The 21,729-nt window shown below is 32.7% G+C and overlaps 3 protein-coding genes across 4 annotated transcripts in view; all 3 read right to left on the reverse strand.

Annotated features, from left to right (window-relative positions):
• LOC144843179 (uncharacterized) lies at window positions 1-17,123 on the reverse strand. Of its 2 annotated transcripts, none has more exons than XM_078699945.1 (11): window positions 17,032-17,123; window positions 15,521-15,991; window positions 14,412-14,894; window positions 13,359-13,603; window positions 12,234-12,366; window positions 11,632-11,966; window positions 9,378-9,519; window positions 1,078-1,253; window positions 773-948; window positions 441-601; window positions 1-89 (listed from the first exon to the last, which is right to left on the reverse strand). In XM_078699945.1, exons 1-11 carry the CDS (start codon window positions 17,096-17,098, stop codon window positions 46-48), a joined length of 2,433 nt encoding a protein of 810 aa, XP_078556071.1. In that variant the 5' UTR covers window positions 17,099-17,123; the 3' UTR covers window positions 1-45. The 2 variants fall into 2 exon arrangements, with proteins under 2 accessions (XP_078556071.1, XP_078556073.1); XM_078699947.1 differs by lacking the exons at window positions 1-89; window positions 441-601; window positions 773-948; window positions 1,078-1,253 and adding exons at window positions 7,409-7,511; window positions 8,401-8,558; window positions 8,813-8,985; window positions 9,124-9,299.
• On the reverse strand, window positions 2,344-5,255 carry LOC144842296 (uncharacterized). Its single transcript, XM_078698729.1, has 6 exons — window positions 5,195-5,255; window positions 4,436-4,906; window positions 3,840-4,316; window positions 3,412-3,659; window positions 2,863-2,995; window positions 2,344-2,696 (listed from the first exon to the last, which is right to left on the reverse strand). The coding sequence occupies exons 1-6, from the start codon at window positions 5,253-5,255 to the stop codon at window positions 2,344-2,346; spliced, it is 1,743 nt and encodes a 580-aa protein (XP_078554855.1).
• Window positions 16,643-21,729, reverse strand: part of LOC144843181 (uncharacterized) — a 19,235-nt gene continuing 14,148 nt past the window's right edge. Inside the window, exons 7-11 of the mRNA XM_078699949.1 lie at window positions 21,037-21,178; window positions 20,332-20,507; window positions 20,056-20,228; window positions 19,571-19,728; window positions 16,643-17,906 (exon numbers count right to left, since the gene is read on the reverse strand). Coding sequence (XP_078556075.1) covers window positions 17,863-17,906; window positions 19,571-19,728; window positions 20,056-20,228; window positions 20,332-20,507; window positions 21,037-21,178 — 693 coding nt within the window. The 3' untranslated portion in view covers window positions 16,643-17,862. The remainder of the gene's footprint in view (window positions 17,907-19,570; window positions 19,729-20,055; window positions 20,229-20,331; window positions 20,508-21,036; window positions 21,179-21,729) is intronic.

Here is a 21,729-nt window from a genome sequence, read left to right on the forward strand (position 1 = left end):
AATCATTAAAACGATCATTGATAACGCAGTGTAAACTGGTCACTATTACATTTTTATATCAATAGTCATTGCTCGAGCAGTACCAATATCTGAAATAGAAATTTTACAGATGAAAATTATTAAAAAGCAAAGTCATTCCATTATCTACATCCCCCTTACTAAACGTTTAGCGTACATCAAATTCCACTACGTTTTGGAAGCACAACTAATGAAGAAAATACTGGCTCGACACGGTACAAGCTTCAAACATTTCTCTCATTGGCAGATCCAGGGCAAAAATAAGTGGTTCTCCCTCAACCCCTTCGAAACGTTGATCATCCTCTAGTGATGGCCGCCACACCAGAAAAACTATTCTGGATACAGTCCTCCACATCCATTTTGTTTGTATTCATTTTACTATTTCCGATGTAGTAAAATATATCTACCGTTGTGTAACTTACTTCCAGTAGCCCATATCTGTGCTGATTTTGTCCGACTGTATATAATTCTTGGATTGGTCCCATAACCATCCCATTCTTTACAATCGTTCCCTTCCACAACTGCGAACCAACCTTTATCACCTCCGCAACCATTGTGATAATTACTCATATAAAACCACCTTCTGTAAACAGATTGGTAAATAGATGGAGAGATTGATTGATCGCTCGATTGTCGATAGCAGATTAATAATTTAGCCTAATTGTATAATCTAATATCAAGAGGAATTTCGAAATATAAAAATATATTACGTCACACCGTACTAATTTTAATAAATTACAGTAAATGTACATACTGACTTCCACTTTCTCCTTCTATTGTAAAGAAATTAGAGGAAGCAGCTTCCATGTCATTCCAAGGTGAACTTTGAACTCTGTCCTTTGAAAACCAAGAGCTAGTAGTAGAATCAACACCATCAAAAGTGATAGAAAACAACTCCTCGTGAAATGCAGAGAATGCTGTCAGTTTTACCTGTAACATAAAATCATAAACTTATAATATGTTACCAAATTCGATTTACTCGGAGAATTGTGATCGATACTATATAACAATTAGATAAAGATACTTTATTAGGTTATAATTAATAATAGTGACGTCTACCTGTTGAATATTTAGTGTTGACCAGTTATCAAATATTGCATTGTTTCTGTAAAATGTATCACTAATGAGAAATTGATGAGCATGGTGGCTTGATGTTCCTGTTCCAGTTTGCCAAGCGCTGTAAATGCTAACTCCAGTCATAGATACACCCTTAAACACTCGAACCCATTCATTTCCTGTGCAGAACAGTAAATAAATGTCATAAAATCACATTCCCGTCGTGAGAGATAATGAAGAGAAAGCATGTAACGTATAAACTTGAAGATTCATGATTTATCAAAAACTAATTTGTTGACAAAATGTTAAAAATAATATTTTAGTAAAAATTAACCACTTGTTTTATACATGGGATTATAAGCCTATTTTACACTGCGAAACATTTGTTTGAAAACTCGAGCAAACTACGAGTCATAAACAGTTTTCTAGTGTTGACCAGTTGGTAAACTGCAGACAACAAGTTTACACTAGCAAACTTTGGTTTGCAAACTCAAGTAAACCCCAAGTTTACAAACAAACATTTGGTAATTGTTCGTTAATTGTAGACTAGGCTTAATCCAGTTCTATAACCTTAAAATGTATCGCTTAAACTGTGTATACGTCATACTGTACGTATAGTAACAACACATAAAATATACATGAATCATGTCTCTATTGTCTAATACCAATACGTAAGTAACAGTAACTTACCGATTCTACAGCCTAAAACTTCAGCTCGTAAACTGCGGTGACCATAGAAGCTTTTAGGGTGAATCCTGATAGCTACCCCTTGTATTACTGGATTAAAATAATGTGTTCGTACGCTAGTTTGGTCCCAATTACCATAAAAAATCTGTATACAAATGCAAATGAAATATACCAAAGATTTAGGTAAAGAACGATCTTGCGTAAGAATAATTAATTCGTTGAATCTCGGAGAAGGATATTTATTGCAGCCTTTGCTTACATAAAACAATATTGAAAACATGTGGAACATATAATTTAAGAAAGGAAGTTTATCTGCATAAATGTGACCAAGATACGAAGGAAGATAGTTGTAATATGAATTAGTCTCACAATGTAGCCTACAGCTGGTTTGGATGAATAACAACTTTTCAACTTCAGCTTTGTCCCAAATTAAGGCCAGTCCATAATTTCATTTATTTATCAACGGTAGTAACACAAAAAAACAAGTAATTGTGAAATAAATTCTTTGTATTGTTCTTTTCATCAACAATTACTCGCTTTTATTGCTTCTTAAAGGAAATAGTATTTTTTTTATATTGTTTTTTATAGGCCTACCTTCGGATTTCCATAACCATTAGAGATGAAATTGTCACCAACTTGGTTCACTTTGATGTAACTTATTGTGTAGGTTTTCACCCATTGGATATGTTGACTACCTGTATGTCTCCCCTGTGTTTGGATACCAGTAATGTTGTGCTCCACCATCAAATGTATTTGAATCCAACTGTTGATATCTGAATTATGTGGAACCCAACAAGGCGAGCAGGAAGATGTTGCTACTGCGTTTAATCTTGCACATTTTGCGCCGTGGTCTTCTCGATCTGACCACATAGAACTTGCACTTAATTGACCATCAACAATATCACCAGACTCCATTCCAAGAGGTTCAAGACATGCTATACAATATAATAATTTACAAAATAATGGTAAATTATAATATATTATTTACGGTACCATGGGTGGTTTGATCTTAATTGTCCATTTTTACTGTAATAAGTCGTACAGTTATACCATTTTTTATGGTGGCTATCTCGCTTTATTTTCAATTCAAAATTTACTTACTAGGTGACGGACACTGCTTAGCTAGATATCCAGTTTCTGAACACAAACAAAGATGGCGTCTCATAACACCAGGGACATCGATACAAATGTTGCCAGACCCACAGTCAACAAATGCACACATTCCTTCCGTCTTCTGTAATAATTTTAAAATGATGATTTAGAAGATAAAAATAATAATATACGGTAATTTATTATGTGGAAACAATTGATAAAATAATCAAAAAGATAGTTGAAGTAAAAACAATAATAAAGCTCATTTTCTGTGAATGGGCGTTCAAAAACACAGTTATAATATGTTTAATCAGGGAAGAGTGTAATTTCACTTTTTCCTGATTCAATTTATAAATACATTTTTAAAACAATTTAAAAAAACAGCGTTTGTTTTTACGTCATTGTAGCGTAATGTCGATGTAACACAATTTGTTATTTATAGCTTTTTCCATTTCTTACCAATGTAGGCTACTGTATCATTTCAGTTTTACTGTGTTTTTAAAATAATAAAAAGTGAGAATCTCAATATTTCTTCAGAGTACAGACTTTACAACTTACTGTGACCACAGGACTCATTTCGATGTATCTTTCTCCTGAGATCTCGGCAAAATTACTCTCGTCTTCGGTACGAGTAGCGTCATTTAATTTACATGTATTTTGGTTATAGTTGACAGATTTACATTGCTGGTTCTTGATACAGTTTGTGACACAGGAAGCCAAAGTACTGTCACTGATAGTGGCGATGTCATTGTTTTGCAGCTTATGGTTTTCTACGATCACTGTGGACTTGTATGCATTATCGAGATCTGGAATTAAAATCTAGATTGGTAAGCATTACATACAACTGACAAAGGGGCCATTGCAGATTCTGGCATCTTATGAAGGCCTAATAATTTACCAAAGTATATTGAAACGGGGAATAGTCTTTGTATTTATATCCCGGTGGTCAAATTCATAGTAACTATTTACACTACACCTACACTTACCGTTAATTTCGAAAACGGCATCAAACGAAAAACGTCTGGTTGAGTGATGTGTGAACGTAATCTGAGTCCCGATATCATAGACAGATGGCTGTGCCGTATATTTATAAGTCGACCCTACATTGGAATAATCATATTGATAATAGATTTGCCCTGTTGTATACGAGAAGCCAATTTTATCTCCAGGTAAAACATCAATTATATCAGAATGTGCAAGTGGAAATTCGAAGACAACGTCAGGCTCTCCTTCTGGAAGTAAAGTTTTCCCGATGATTTCATACACGTTATTGTCTGCGTCTACCGCTCTGTAAACTAAGCCGATGATATTAGTTGTTACTTTTGCCATATACCTCCATCCTGTGATTGTACCGGGACACTTTATCTTGTTCCAATCGTCCATCCAAACGTTCAAGACTGTTGTTTTTTTCGTAGTTATCTTCATGAATGGCCACTTGATAATGTTACATGGTAAATATGAATCTGGAAAAAATAATAATAAAATCTTGTGTTTCGATACAGATATTGTAGAAACGTTTTGTCAAAACTCATTTTGCTACACACAATTTTATTTACAAAAGATAAAATATTCAGTACGGTACCTTTTAAAACAGCTTGAAATGAATATGTTCTCATACTGGAACCGCCATTGATCGTGTGAACCGTGTGGACTAACAAATCATTCTGACTGATCCCGTCTTTAAAAATAAACGCTGTACCTTCTTCATTGTCATGTACCAAAAGACTTGTTTCAAATTTGAATCCAATGACATCACCACTTTTTACTGAGATCCAATCTGGTTCTGGTAGCGTAAACTCTCGTGCTTTATTCAATACTTGTTGTTTCGGTATTACGGTTCGTCCAACCACAACGTACTGGTTGCTACCAGCTATGTGTGGACGCATCACCAATGCCAAGAATTCTGCAGACGCAGTTGGATAGAATCTCCAAGCTGTTACATATCCATCACATTTTATTGGATTCCCAGTATTCAGCATTGTCCATCCGTTGCTATCCAATGAGGCTCTGAGTATCAAAGATCCTCCGTGTATCTGTGGACAACCGACAGAAGCTAAAAATAAAATAAAAACTGTAATTAGAAAAGCCATTCTGTTGCCTGTCTGTCCACATGGGTCTATGATTTTGGGAAGCAACTATTTATCAGAGTCAGTTGACACCTCAAATATATTTTCAGGGGGACGATACATCTTTAACCAATTAACCGATATTTTTCTAGTTGAGAGAGTTTATTTAGAGGGTTGGTTATATTTAGGAAATAGTTAGGCTATCTTTAACTTAGATGCAACGATCGTATGTGTAAATTACTATAAAATAAAATGAGATAAGCAAATACTCTAACCTTTGAATGCCACGCTAACCAACAGAAAAAGAACGAATGATTTCACATCAACAACAAACATAATGTTTGGAATTACAATGAAATGGCGTGTTGATGTTGACTTCAAATCTAATCAAATGTTGTCGTATCTTCTCTGACAACATACAGTTTTTCACGTAAATTTTCACGGTGGTCACTCTATACAACTTGATTGAATGATCCCAATCTTGGGTTTAAGAAATACTTATAGACATCTCTATCTCTATATCTAAAATGAACTAGTCAACGTGACTGCGATGTGTTTTAAGCAAGGGTAATAAAGATACATATTATGCACATTCCGTGTTATTTAGGCCAATACACTATGTTACTATAGATATTTATTGATTATAACGAATAATAATTGATTGTTAATCGTGAAATAAACAAATGAAATGTTTTGCATAAGGAGTATGTATTCTATTACCGTATACTGCCGTACTTTCAGAAAAGGGTTTATCTACAAAGAGCTACTTTTGAATAATTTACCAAAACGTGTTTTTGTTTTGTCATTACAAAAGTCCATGCAGTATTTTATTTTCAAAATGAATATATTTCAAAAGTATATTATAAAATTATTTTTTTCACTTATTTTTTTTAAAGGGTAATAAAGATACATATTATGCACATATCTTGTTATTTAGGCCAATGCACTATGTTTTTATAGATATTTATTGATAACGAATAATAGCTGATTGTTAATCGTGAAATAAACAAATGAAATGTATTGCATAAATAGTATTTATTATATTACCGTATAATACCGTAAGTCGTAATTATGTGTCTATCAATATATACTACATCATTAAAATATCATTATTTATACACATCTACACAAACAATCGTGTTCGATTTGGTGCCACACAATCTTCTTATTTTTAAACTTCAACGACTTGGTTTTAATCCTCATCTTTTGTCCTGGTTCAGAAGCTATTTGGATGGTAGACGTCAACGTGTAGTTATCGATGGCGAGGCATCTGAGTGGCTTCCAGTTCATTCCGGTGTTCCTCAGGGGCCAATCCTCGGTCCCCTCCTTTTTAATCTGTATGTGAACGATATTCCATCGCTGTTTCGCTATTCAGATTGTCTTATGTTTGCTGACGATCTAAAAATGATTAAAACTATAAACAGTTATGAAGATGCTGAAATGCTTCAGGGAGACCTTACTAAATTTAGTTCCTGGTCCACTTTGTGGGGCATGATGTTTAACTCTTAAACTCTCCAAGTGCAATATTTTGTCCTTTACTTAAATAAAAATAAAATTGTTTATGTCTATTCCGTCGACGACAAACCTATTGATAAGGTGCATCAACATCGTGATCTCGGTATTATTTTAGATAGTTCCCTTACTTTTTCTTTTCATGTCGATCATCTTCCTAATAAATGCAATAAGCTGCTTGGGCTGATGTGGCGCAATGCAAAATATCTCAGTCATTCTTCCAAAGTTTATCTATATATCACCTTAATCCAACCTAATTTAGACTTTTGTTTTGTTATTTACAATAATCTCCAAAACTCAAGCCTCACGTATTGACCGACTCTATTCTAGATTTTTGCGCTACATCAGCCACAATCACAATCAGAATAACCTTTTTAAATGTAACAATCTTTATAATTGTGATGATAAAAAAATATAGCCCATATCCTCCCCTTCATTACGTAGATGTCACAATGATCTTATTTTTCTTTTTAAACGTCTTCATTCTATTTTTGACTGCAACTTTATCTCCAATTTCGGCATTCGTGTTCCCGCCCGTAATTTAAGAATCAACAATATCCTTTGTGTTCCCTTTTGTAGAGTCAATGTTCTAAAAAATGGTTACATCAGTAGATTAAGTTTATATTATAATAGTTTAGTCCTGGCCCATCCCCATATTGACATTTTTAATTCCAATCTTTATCTGTTTCGTCGTAATTTAAGTGTTGTTGTAATTGTATTGTATCTGTTAAGCCAAGCTGTAAGTGGTGGATTTGTTTCTGCTGTTGTTTCTGGTTTTAAAAATAAAATAAATAAATAAAAATAAATCTTATTTTAGTCAAATAAGTGCATTTAAATCCCAGACAATGTTACAATGTCAGGATTGAACCTTGGGATTGGAAGGAAAGCACGTTAAACCCCGAGCAAGCCCACTGGTTGTACTGCATAAAAACACCATACAATATTCCAGCAATCACAATTATCACTAATATACCATACCAACAGTATTTTTTTATTAAACTTTGTTTATTAATGGTATCTGAAAGTCTTCTTGTTTTTAAAATATTACATCGAATGTCATCGCTCGAGCAGTACCAATATCTGAAAGACCAATTTAAAAAATGAATTATTTGAATTTGTCATTACTATTCATTAAAAAAAAATATTTGAAAATGATTTATATGGAATTTTTGTATGGAACGAAAATGTTAATGAAAACTCTTTGATTAAAAACAAAAACAATGTTAAATGTCAATGTTAATTAACTATTAGACCTAAAACATAAAAGCTTAACTATGTATACCTATTATATTTAAACACAATGTCTATAGATAAATTTAAAATATGTAAAGAGTACTGCATGACAAAAGAAACATTCTGTGGAAATTAAAGTGGGACGAACCCACGTAAGACAAAAAAAAACTGTTTGTCCATAATGTCACAAAGAATTTATGATACTGAAAAACAAAGAAGAGAGGAAATTAAACAGATTAATTTGAGGCTAGGTTTCTATAGCAACATTAAGTTTGGAAATATATGCGAGAAATATTTAAAAACTAAAAACATTAGTTTTAAGTTATCAAATCATAACTTATTTATTGAAAAGGGACGCCATTTGAAAATTCCAAGAGAAAATAGAATTTGTTTATTTTGTGACTTGAATATTATTGAAGATAAATTTCATTTTTTATTTCACTGCCCGTTCTATAAAAATATAAGAAAAGAATATATACCCAACCGGAATGTACATAAGCTTAGGAATAGTTTTGTTAAAAATAGGCCTAACTTACAACCAATTCATTTGTTTGCATTATATTTAGCTACATCATTTAAGAAAATACATTTCTGCTTCTCCGGAGGGCGTTCTTTACTGAATAAAGAAAATGAAATGAAATGTCCTATGGTTGGTTAACATAATGATTTTATAAAAATAATCAAGGTAAGGCTGTATCTGGCTGTATGCAGTTGTCTCTTGGAGTTTGTAACTTACGTCCAGTGTACCATATCTCTGCTGAGTTTGTCCGACTGTATACAATTCTTGGATTGGTGCCATAACCATCCCATCCTCCACAATCGTTGCCTTCCAGAACTGTGAACCATCCTTTATCACCTCCGCAACCATTGTGATAATTACTCATATAAAATCGCCTACAATTTAGATTATATACATTGATTGATTGATCGATAGCTTATTATATAGATTATTATTGTTTACCTTCTGACTTATTCATTTACTAATCTCATCAATTCCTTTCTATTAGAACTAGTAAAACCCTGCTGTTGGACATCCCTGTTTAGAGAAGATCACTTTAGGAGACCAAACATACCTACAAAAAGATGACATTCAAATGTGACCTTATTTGGTATACTTTATATTAGTTTTGTTAAATAAATGTACACACCGATTATGAAGTCCATCTATTGAAAATGCATTAGAGGAAGCAGCTTTCATGTCCTCCCAAGGTGAACTTTGAACTCTGTCCTTTGAAAACCAAGAGCTAGTAGTAGAACCAACACCATCAAAAGTGATAGAAAACAACTCCTCGTGAAATGCAGAGAATGCTGTCAGTTTTACCTGTAACATAAAATCATAAACTTATAATATGTTAATATATATATATAATATGATTTACTCGGAGAATTGTGATCGATACTATATAACAATGAGATAAAGATACTTGATTTGGTTATAATTAATAATAGTGACGTCTACCTGTTGAATATTTAATGTTGACCAGTTATCAAATATTGCATTGTTTCTGTAAAATGTATCACTGATGAGAAATTGATGAGCATGGTGGCTTGATGTTCCTGTTCCATTTTGCCAAGCACTGTAAATGCCAACTCCAGTCATAGATACACCCTTAAACACTCGAACCCATTCATTTCCTAATTATAAAAGAAATACCGTAAAACTTGTAATTGTAAGTGGTCAGTCAGTCAAGTAAATACACATTAAATACATACCAGTTCTACAACCCAAGACTTCGGTCCGAATATTAGGCCTACTATGCCAGCTTTGTGGGTAAATCCTGATAGCCACGCCTTGTAATATTGGATTAAAATAATGCGTTCGTATTTTAGATCTATCCACGTTGCCGTCAAAAACCTAAATAAATACAAAATTAAAATTACTTTTAAAAATACTTTATAAATGCCCATTTACACTAGGAAGATAACGATTGACGATAAATAGATAAGCATTAGAAAGGTTTTCATTCTAGAACTTTAAGGTCATCACTGTATTTGATAAAAATTATATTTTTTCAAACCCAATCAAATGACGCCATGATTTATAAAATCAATAAATTCGATATTATTGCTCTTATCAATCAACAACATTTACTTAGAAACAGTTCATTCAATAAAAACGGCATACATTAATTACAATAACTTAAATGGTAACATTAAATAAGAACTGTTTCAGAGAAATAGAAGTAAAAGAACTTGTCAAATACCAACCCCTAAACAAAAACAACAAAAAAGGCAGCTGCATGACAAATCATTAGCTAATAGTAGATCTATAAATTATAATCCTAAAATAATTCATAAATGTTTTAGATAATTCATTTAACAAATAAAAAATCTAATTACGGCACATTATTTGTATTTGGAAACAAATGTTATTTTAATAGTTTTTTTTAAATATTGTAAGGTTTTTAGAGCAAGTTGTTTCTATAGACAGTTCATTCCATAACTTGGGACCATGTACTGTAACAAAATTGATTGAGTTTTTTTTAGCATCGTAAATGGTACTTCCAATCCTTTGGTATTTCTAAGATGATAAATGTTACGTACTATATGTTTACAAAACATGTTTGAGATAGAGATTGGCAATATATTATTACATAAATAATAATTAGAATGTTCAACTTCTTAAATAAAGGTTCACTATGAGCAATAAAATGAGATAAAAAATAATTCTTACAACTCGTTTATGTAATTTAAAAATGTTCATAATATTAGTGGTAAAGTCGGCTGCCCAGATAATGTTACAATATTGTAAATGAGGAAGAATAAAAGGAGGATATAAATTAAGCAAAATTCGTTGAGGAAAAAAGTGCTTAAGTTTGTTTATAATCCCAATATATTTAGATATGTTATTGCAAATATACTTTGATTGCTAGACCAATTTAGATTGTCGTGGATAATTACACCAAGAAAAGCAGACTCAATTTTGCGTTCGATGATATTGCCATTGAGATAAATATTTAGAATTTTTAGTTTAAGTTTAGACTTTCTACGGTGTGAATTAAATAAAATATAATTGGTTTTAGTGGTATTAATCAAAAGCTTATTTGCAGTGAACTAAGCACAAATCTTTGTTAATTCTCTATTAAAGTTATTATACAAATTAACAATATTATTATTTGAATAAAATAGTGTAGCATCATCGGCGAAGGAAACAACATGTAGAGTATCACTAACTCGAGGTAAATCATTAACGTATATTAAGAACAGTACTCCACATGTTATCTCCCTCGTCGATGATTTAAATGTACCAATCAGAACATATTGTTTGCGTCCGCTGAGGTGACTTGTGAACCAGTCATGAGAGATACCTCTAATACCATAACGAAAAAGTTTAGAAAGTAATATTTCATGACTTATAACATCAAACGCCTTAGATAAATCAATAAATGTACTTAATAAGAATTATTTCTTTTCAAATGAAGTATTAATGGAATTTATAAGTTCCAGAAGTGCGTGATTATTTAAGTAATTGTTTTTTATTAAGTAATTATAAAGCCTTGAGTTCATCAATTGTTATCAATCATGACGTAATTTGATTGGTTGTGTGAAAATATCATTTTCATCAAAAGAAGCTAGATGGTTGTCCTATAGTTATACGATAACAACTTGTTAGATTTCTTTTGTTTTATGTATGAAAAATGCATATTTATCGTTGATATCTTCCTAGTGTAAATGGGCCTTAACCATTATGATAGTTGTCATAAGAAAATGTGAAAAAAAAAATTTTGAAATCTATGTCATAGTGGAAATTTGATGTGTGCCATACAAAGACACTGAGCTGAGCAAATTTCTTGGCAAAGCAATAGAGGGCCCATATTAAAGCTAAATCGAGATCAATAAGCTTTATAGACGTTGATATAACCATTTGGAAGAAAACAGTCTTCCATATAAACAAACGAAGCAAGTGATAGGACCGTGCTTTGCAAGCATTTTGCCAAGTGGTATATACAATAACAACCTGTTATACCTTGGGATCACCGTCACTATTACAGATGAAGTTTTCTCCAACTTGGTTAACTTTGATGTAACTTATTGTAAATGTTTTCATCCATTGGTCCAAGTCTTGTCTACCCTGTGTTTGGATACCAGTAAAACTATGTTCAACCATTAAATGTATTTGAAACCACATGTTTGTATCCGAAGTATCAGCAGCCCAAGCTCCTATACACACCCCTGCTGTATAAACTCCATTCAATCTGCCACATTTTGGACCATGGTTTGCTACTCCTGACCACAAAGAACTGGCGCTTAATTGACCATCAAAAATATCACCAGATTCCACTCCAAGAGGTTCAAGACATTCTACAAGGAAAATGGAAACTGGTATTTGACCTCCTCCTCAAAAGAGTACTTAAGACACAACCTATTAACGGTACACGATGATCCATTTTACAACTTGTTGTAAACCTGTGTTTGCTAAGGATTTTGATTTATGTATTAGGTGCGTCCAGAGTAATAAAATAAAAGTTAGAGAGAAAAAATGATTTAACAATAGGCCTATTTTCAGTACAAGGAAACTTAAACTAAATGATGTACAAGATATATAATGTAGGGTATCAATAATTATACCTGCTGACGGACACTGTTCAGCTAGATATCCAGTTGCAGAACATAAACAAAGATGGCGTCTCACAGTACCAGGAACATCGATACAAATGTTTCCAGACCCACAGTCAACAAATGCACAATTACTCACCGAATTCTATAAAGAGAAATCACATTCGCTATTATTGCGCCAACAAACGTTAAATCTATGATGTCATAGTTCAAGTTCTAGACAGCGAATCGGCTTCTTAAAATTGATAAAAGGCAAACATTTTGGCGCGCACATAGCGTGTCATACCTATACTACTGCTGGAATCACATCTAGTAGTTACGAACAAAATTCAAGAGAATACTAACATAAAAAAATACAATAGATATGCCTACAACGGATAATTCAAGTAACACCCTTTCCAGCGCTATAATAAATATAATTTTGTAAATAACATGAATAGTAAGGTTTTGTTTTCGTTCTCATCGTTTCCCAGATACATTTCAAAATTCAAGATTTATTTTTATTTGCCAATTTTAAATGGAAATAATATGAATACATTTTCAACATTTAATTCTAAAATGTATATTAATAAAATTATTACTATATAACAATATTTCAACCTACTTGAAATATATTATTTAAAAAAATAATATTTAAAAACAGGTATACAATAAACATTACTTTATACTGGTTCCAATAATTAGTTAAAAAATGCAAAAAAAAAACTGAACAATTTAAAGCCTTCTCTGTCTTCCAATCGGCCCATTTTGTATTAAAATTAAAAATATGATATTTAGTTCTTGTGTTTCATCTGATACTATCTGATAACTCTGATATCCCTCAACCCTGTAATATAGTTACTGCGTGTGCGCAGTGTGTTGGACGTTCGACTACTGATCGTGAGATCGAGGTTCGAATCCAACTCTCGCCGCATTGCTTGTATCCTTAGGCAAGATACTTTACTTACGTTTGCCTCTCTCCACCCAGGTGTATAAATGGGAACGCGGTTAGATCAAGAGACAACTTTGCGCTGATTACTAGCTGCATTATGGGAGTATGTTTCCATACGTGTTTGATCCAAAAAAAATTACTGGGGTAATAATGTTCAGCGCATTGAGAGCTTGCGCTATATAAGAATGAACTATTATTATTATTACCGTGATCATAGCACTCATTTCGATGTATCTTTCTCCTGCGATCTCAGCAAAATTACTCTCGTCTTCGGTACGAGTAGCGTAATTTAATTTGCATGTATTTTGGTTGTAGTTGACCGATTTACATTGCTGGTTCTTGATACAGTTTGTGACACAAGACGCCAAAGTACAGTCAGAGATAGTAGCAATTTCGTTGTTTTGGAGTTTGTAGTCTTCTATGATCGTGGACTCATATGCACTGTTCGATTCTGAAAAAAACCAGATTTGTTTACCAAAGAGTAGTATGATAGCCTAATCCTCATTTATTTGGACATTTACAGTACAAAGGTGCATCCATTAAATATAGGAAATACAATTTCAATTATTCAATACAAAACAAAGCAAACAAAATATTCAAGATAAACAATCATGCAATAAATAAACTTAAATTCAATACAACTACAATAATACTATTATTTATTAAGATACAGAACTCGAGTAGATTTTCATAGGCCTAAATCATGGTGTATGTTGGTGCTGTAAAGCTATTACCAAAAAAAATTTAAAACGACAACTTACAAAATCGCGGACGCTGTCGTGCCAAAAAAGCAAGCATTTTGTTTTTACAAGTAAAACGTTAAAGATGTATTGTCCCCCTGAAAAATAATTTTTACATTTTTTTTTTTGAATATGCCATTTTAATGTCACATAATAGTTATCAACTTTGACAAAAAATTAGACCGACATTATTTACCTGAAAAAACTGTAATTTAAAGAAAAATATAATCAAAGTGGCTGCCAGCCAATGGATTTTTGGTTTTTGAATTTAACCATTTATTTTGTCATTTTATAAGTGAAAAGCATTATTTTTTTCGTTTTTTTTCTACAGAAGTGATTTACTTTATTAAAACTACAAAATAGCATATTCAACTTTAATTAATCTAAATTTTTTCATGTTTTTGGGGTACAATACATCTTTAACGTTAGATACGGTTTGAATGGGGTCTCTAATCAAACAATTATAATGAATATTTCATACAAATTAATATACAAGTTTCAACATTTCTATACACTTACCTTGATCATCTAAAACTGCTTCAAATGTAAATTGTCTTATTTTGAATCCTGTGAATGTTATTTCTGTTCCGATATCATATACAGCAGGTTGAGATATACTCTTATATAATGAACCTACATTAGACCAGTCTGTTTTCACATAGACGGAAGAACCGGTGTACGTAAAACCAATTTTATCCCCAGGTAAAACGTGTATTCGATCAGAATATGCAAGTGGAAATTCGACAAGAACGCCAACCTGGTCTTCTGATGGGCTGATGATTGTTTTCCCAATGATTTCATACACGTTGTTGTCTGCGTCCACCGCTCTGAAAACTAAGCCGATGATATCAGGTGATCCACTAGTGATATACCTCCATCCAGTGACTGTTCCGGGACACTTAATTTTGTTCCAATCGTCCATCCAAAGTGACACATTTCTTAATTCAAACGTCGTCTTCTTCATAATCGGCCAGTTAATGATGTTACATGGTAGATAGGAATCTAAAAAAATAGCACAATTGAGCTTATTTTCTACAAAGCGAAATTGTTCGCACGAATCGAAGGCGTCAGCTTATACGTACGTGTGCGTAGAGAGTGACTTGGACGATGGAAATATGGATATGCATGCGTATAAGCTGACGCTTTCGATTTGCGCGAACAAATTTGCCTAGTGGTAATTCTGATTAATTACTACTATATGTTGCCGAAAATATGGACCAGTTTAAAAAAACAATAAATATTCTTTCCAATATTTCTTTTCCTACCCATGGATTTCGAAAAATGATTACTATTATACCACTCGCCAACAAATCTTCCATCCGCCATTATTGATGCAGTATTATTGCAATTATAATTGTACATCCATAGTACATCTTGGTTACTTTTTGTTATTTCTTGACCACGTATGTACAACGTTGTTGCTATAGAGGTCTTTATTTTTATTTGTGAAAAATAAACAAATTAATTAAATAAGTTGAAATTCAGATTTTGGAATTTATATACCCATTGTGGCCATCTTATCTTAGGCTAAAACCATTAAACAATCTTTCTCTTAAGTGTATATCAGCAGCCTATAGTATTGCTGATGTAATATATCTTTTCGGTCCTATACAAAAACCAAGTGTTACCTTTTAAAACAGCTTGAAATGAATATGTTCTCATATAAGAACCGCCATTGATCGTGTGAACCGTGTGGACTAACAAATCATGCTGACTGATCCCGTGGCCATATATAACCGTTGTACCTCCTTCATCAAACAGCAGAAGACTTGTTTCAAATTTGAATCCAATAACATCACCACTTTTTACTGAGATCCAATCTGGTTCTGGTAGCGTAAACTCTCGTGCTTTATTCAATACTTGTTGTTTCGGTATTACGGTTCGTCCAACCACAACGTACTGGTTGCTACCAGCTATGTGTGGACGCATCACCAATGCTAAGAATTCTGCAGACGCAGTTGGATAGAATCTCCAAGCTGTTACATATCCATCACATGTTATTGGATTCCCAGTATTCAGCATCGTCAATCCAGGGGAGTTCGATAAAGATCTAGATGTTAGAGCTCCTCCATGTACCTTAGGGCAACTACTGCCATAGGCTAAAAATAAAATAATAATAAAAAAATAACTACGATAATGTGTATGTTGTATTCAGGTTCTAGATATCGGTTCTTGGTCGACCAATCATGTCAAAATGATTTTATAGTTAAAATTGAGGAAAATGTTTAAAAATCATTTTTTCTAGTAAAAAAAAACAACAACGTATGCTTTATGTAGGTAAACCGACTATTCTATAAATCTTTTCATTACACAGTAAACAAAACGGCACTGATTGTAAAAAATGACTAGTGGTTAAAACTTTATAGTAGAACTATCTCTAAGCTAAACTACAAACTGAATGATAAACTCCAGAATAATCACAAGATTGCAAATTATTATTTAAAAAAATGTTTCTAGGCCCGCTTAAAACCGAAAAGCAATAAATTAAGATTGTAGTAGTGCAACAACTATAGACTTGCTTTAGGTCTGTAATTAGTCATTCTTTTTTTTATTTTCCAACTGTCGGCGTTTGGTTGTGTATTTTAAATTCTTATACGTATGGAACGCCATATGTGCCAAAATATTTATCTTGTTGCTAATATTAATTCGTGTGTATGGTGTAGAACCTAAACTAACTTATATACAAGACTATATAGCCTTAATGTTGGAGCTTTCTTATTTAATGACACGATAACATTATTACTACTACGTTACAACACAGAATTCCTTTATTGTTCAAAAATGTAAATAACATTAGAGTCGTACTTCTATAATAATTAATATGAGTACCACATAAAAACAACAAAGCAAACAGGCATCTTAAATGATCGTAAGTACTTTAAAATATAATCTCTTACCACAGAAGGAAGAATAAAGTTGTTATATGTGCGCATTAACTCACCTATTCTACCATTCCACGGAACCAATCATTTCGAAGTGGTTTGGTCCGTACCATCCAAAATAGTCCGACACGACTTTATAAGTAGTTAAAACAGCACACAACAACCAATTATTTTCCCCTGGCCTACCCAGCACCCTAACCAAATTTTATTTTCCTTCTTCCCAGTACAAACAATCCCAAAATAGAAAATAGACTTACCCTTACAAATTAAACCTATGGTCACCACCAAGATGACCAATTTGCTGACGTTGATTACGACAAACATTTTTAGGAATACTGAAGAGACTAAGGTTCGAATTCTTAATTGTGACTATAATATACATCAATAATACGTCATTTTCACCCCGATTATTATCGATTCGAATTGATTTTTATATTTATAGATATAGATATTGATATAATCTAATTAATAATGTATCAGATGAGGTATTCATAATAACCAATAAAGTTGATGCTAATCTATATTTCCAAAGTACTGATGTAACCATAGTGATTATTTCTTATGATCTAATATGCCTGTGTATTAACTTATTATGTTAAGAAATGAATATGTTTAAGAAAATTAATACTGTAAGAAATACGCTAATTGAATGTGTTAAGAACTTAACATTCCAAGAGATTTACTGTGTATACGTTAAGTTAATGAATATTAGGAAATGAATATATTTTTAGTTGCGTGCAACGCGACTCTACAGCTCACTATGCCGGTCGGTCGGTAAACACTAACTTGAGCACGCGACTGCAGCCATGTATATGGCCTTGTTAGTAATACAAAAAAAACAAACTTATAATTTAATTAATTTCAACCAGTAATTTGGTGTGTTTTCAAATTTAAAGTTCAGCTACAAGCATACATTATAATAACAATGTATAAGAAATCATTAATCATTATTGCAAATAAGATATAAAGTAATAGTTGTTTTGTTCATTGATTATCCATCTATGGATTGCATATTTCCGCTTCACATTGTTAACACTGCTTACGCCGTCACACCATTAAAAGGCTCCTGTCGTGTTGTTGATCACAACTTACAATACTACATCGATTGTCATTGCTCGAGCAGTACCAATATCTGAAATATCAATTAATTTAAGTATTAACTTGTTAGAGAAACAAATATTAATGAAAATTGTGCATATTATATAAAGATAAATATTATTTACAAACATATGAATTTTTATAAGAAATAAAAGTGGGTAAAATCCCCACAAAAGAGAAAAAAAAAAGTATTAACTTATGGCATTTGATATTTACTTTAATACGCATTTTTAAAAATTATTTCAGTGTCTTTGTTCGGAGTAATTTATTTTAAATGTAACTCGTACGTGAGACTACTATTGTGACGTCTTTAGTGGTGCGCAATGACTTATTTGCATATTTTCCACCCGAGGGTTAGTTTAAATAGACGAGGTATTTGTAAAGTGAGGGAGTTCTGGGCAGGAGGTTGTGCACAATGAATGAATAAAGTGAACGGTACCGAGTAAAATGTGTTGCGTATTTATTGTCTAAGCATAACAAGTGGTGGAAGACCCGGATTCAATATTTTTATATTGATTTTAGCAATCTGATTTATGTTAAGTTTTGAAATAATTATATTATGGTGTTTGTTATTAGGAGTCGGTAACCGTTAACACTGTAGGCCTATACTTACTAGTGATAAGAGGTATTGTTGGTCTGGCCATGGCTGTTTTCGCCGGGTGGATTGATTGGTAGGGACTCGACGTCGTCTGATTGAGATTGTATTGTTGGTGCTGGGATTTCAAAGACCTTACATAAACAAGCCTAGGCCTACAAAGTTGACTATGTCGCAGTTGAAATGATACGCCGGTGCTGACCCTAATTTACTTAAATATGTTGCCTGGACTTTTAAAGCTTAAGCTTCCAGTGGGGTACCCCCCTTTTCTCATTTATTATCTACTACTATTTTAGAAAATGTTAACTGTATTCTGGTTTTTTTTAGAAATAAATTTATTATTGATTGATTGATTATAGGGCAGATGTCGGGTAATGTGGTACGCATGTGGTCGGCGCACATAGTCTCTGCCTGGTTAACTCTTCTCGACATGGGACGAGATATATTTCCCAATGGTTAACCTGGTCGCATCGTGGGTCCTAAATGTTGATGGTTGGTGCATATTACCACAATGCTACATTTTTCACGACTCCAACCTGTACAAACTCCTATTTTATGAATTTATTTATAAAAGAAGACGTGATGTATTGGTATTTTTCCTTGACGTTATTAAATTCTTCTTGATTTGTTACAGTTAACTAGTTACGAACTTTAGTGACCACCAATGGTATATGCGCATGCGTTATTAAAAAATACTGGCACACAGAAAACATAATTTCTTACAGTGTCTAAAGCTCTGTCTACACTATCAAAATGTATGTGAAAAGAAATGTGATGTGCTCATATATAGACATGATGACCATCACCATAACACTTTTTTGAATTGTCAAACTAGTTTGATAATGTAGACAGACAGGAAACCCTCGCAAACTTTATAACATTTATTCGACAAACTAAACAAGAAAGACTACCGCAAACGTGACCTAAATCATTGTCAAGTGGGGACCATTGGATTTTTAAAATTTGAATCAAGGCCCATTAAAATTTAAAAATTAAAATTACTTCCAGTATATGATTGTTTAATGCAGGAAAGCGAATCCTTTTTAATTTTTTTTACCACAACTAATATATAATGATGATGATCTATTACTATATTAACTTACTTCCAGTAGCCCATATCTCTGCTGAGTTTGTCCGACTGTATACAATTCTTGGATTGGTGTCATAACCATCCCATTCTCCACAATCGTTGCCTTCCAGAACTGTGAACCATCCTTTGTCACCTCCGCAACCATTGTAATAATTACTCATATAAAATCTCCTAAAAATTAGATATTTAAATATCGAATGATTGTCGATACAAATGAATACGTTTTAACTAGCCTGGTCAGTGCATATTGTAATTGATAATTATATAAAACCTCCTATTGTAGATTATATAGATTGATTGATTGATCGATAGCAGATTATTATTGTTTACCTTCTGACTTATTAATTTAATAATCTGATTAATTCCATTCCATTAGAACTAGTAAAATCCTGCTGTTGGACATCCCTATTTAGAGAAGAACACTTTAGGAGACCAAACATACCTACAAAAAGCTGACATTCAAATGTGACCTTAGTTTTGTTAAATAAATGTACACACCGATTAAAAGCTCCATCTATTGAAAATATATTAGATGAAGCAGTTTGCATGTCCTCCCAAGGTGAACTTTGAACTCTGTCCTTTGAATACCAAGAGCTAGTAGTAGAACCAATACCATCAAAAGTGATAGAAAACAACTCCTTATGAAATGCTGAGAACGCTGTCAGTTTTACCTTTAACACAAAATCATTTGAACATTATTTATCAAACTCGATTTACTCTGAAAATTTGTATCGATACAGTAACTAAAGGTTACTTATTTATGTGTTAGTCTACCTGTTGTATATTTAATGTTGACCAGTTATCAAATATTGCATTGTTTCTGTAAAATGTATCACTGATGAGAAATTGATGAGCATGGTGGTTTGATGTTCCTGTTCCAGTTTGCCAAGCGCTGTAAATGCTAACTCCAGTCATAGATACACCCTTAAACACTCGAACCCATTCATTTCCTGTACAGAACAGTAAATAAATGAATGAAGGCCATAAAACAACATTTCCGTATGTATAAACTTTATTAGATTCCCATGCTTTATCCAAAATATAATTTTTGACAGAATGTTATGATGAATAATAATTTAGCAAAAAGTAACCACTTCATTTTTTTTATACATGGGATAATAAGCCTACAGTGGCAAACTTTGTTTGAAACTCGACCAAACTACGAATTTTCTAAAGTTTGCTAGTGTAGACCAGTTGGTAAACTCCAGACAACATGTTAGTCTACACTAGCAAACTTCTAGTTTGCAAACTCGAGTAAACCTCAAGTTTGCAAATAAAAACTTGGTAAAGTTATTGCAGACTAGGCTTAATCACCTCAGCTATACAACCTTCAAATGCAAATACCACTACAGTAACATTATTTGCCAATTCTACACTACCTTAACATTCATCACATAAACCGTTTATACGTATAGTAACAACTCTTTGTCTAAAAAAAGATGTCTCTTTGTCTAATATTAGTAAGTAACAGTAACTTACCTATTCTACAGCCTAAAACTTCAGCTCGTAAGCTGCGGTAACCATAGAAACTTATAGGGTAAATCCTGATAGCCACGCCTTGTATTACTGGATTAAAATAATGTGTTCGTACGCTAGTTTGGTCCCAATTACCATCAAAAATCTGTATACAAAATTAAGAAAATTAAATATAATTATAATTAGGTTATTATACGTTACACACATGAATGAAAAGAACCACTATTGCAGTTACGTTTTTTTTTACTTTTCCTTGCAAACTAAGGAGTCGTCTGCGGAGGTCGGAAACAAATTAACCCTTGTCTGTATTACTTTCTAAAGCTCTGTCTACATTATCAAACCTTATGTGACAAAAAATGTGATGTGCCCATATATGGACATGATAATGTCATATCACTACCATCACTACCATCGAAACCCGCCAAGAACCTAGACTATTGTATACCCTAGCTGTTATACCTTCTGATTTATACGAGGTTCTGCTTAGTACGAAGGAAGATAGTTGTAATACGAATTAGTCTCACAGTCTACAGCTGGTTTGGATGAATAACAACTTTTCAACTTCAGCTTTGTCCCAAATTAAGGCCAGTCATAATTTCATTTATTTATCAACGGTAGTAACACAAAAAAACAAGTAATAGTGAAATAAATCCTTTGTATTGTTCTTTTCATCAACAATTACTCGCTTTTATTACT

Source organism: Antedon bifida, chromosome 5 (genome assembly GCF_963402885.1).
Source record: "Antedon bifida chromosome 5, ecAntBifi1.1, whole genome shotgun sequence".
NCBI classification, from domain to species: Eukaryota; Metazoa; Echinodermata; class Crinoidea; order Comatulida; family Antedonidae; genus Antedon; species Antedon bifida.

What these genes read in the sequence shown, in the direction of transcription:
- LOC144843179 (XM_078699945.1), bottom strand. Translation starts at nt 17,098, where the DNA reads ATGTTTGTCGTAATCAACGTCAGCAAATTGGTCATCTTGGTGGTGACC. An exon ending in ATTTCAAGCTGTTTTAAAAG is followed by an intron (nt 14,895 to 15,520) that starts GTAACACTTGGT and finishes CTATTTTTTTAG; the next exon opens with ATTCCTATCTACCATGTAAC. An exon ending in AAATGAGTGCTATGATCACG is followed by an intron (nt 12,367 to 13,358) that starts GTAATAATAATA and finishes TTCTCTTTATAG; the next exon opens with AATTCGGTGAGTAATTGTGC.
- LOC144842296 (XM_078698729.1), bottom strand. Translation starts at nt 5,255, where the DNA reads ATGTTTGTTGTTGATGTGAAATCATTCGTTCTTTTTCTGTTGGTTAGC. An exon ending in GGTTAGCGTGGCATTCAAAG is followed by an intron (nt 4,907 to 5,194) that starts GTTAGAGTATTT and finishes TTTTATTTTTAG; the next exon opens with CTTCTGTCGGTTGTCCACAG. An exon ending in AAATGAGTCCTGTGGTCACA is followed by an intron (nt 2,996 to 3,411) that starts GTAAGTTGTAAA and finishes AAATTATTACAG; the next exon opens with AAGACGGAAGGAATGTGTGC.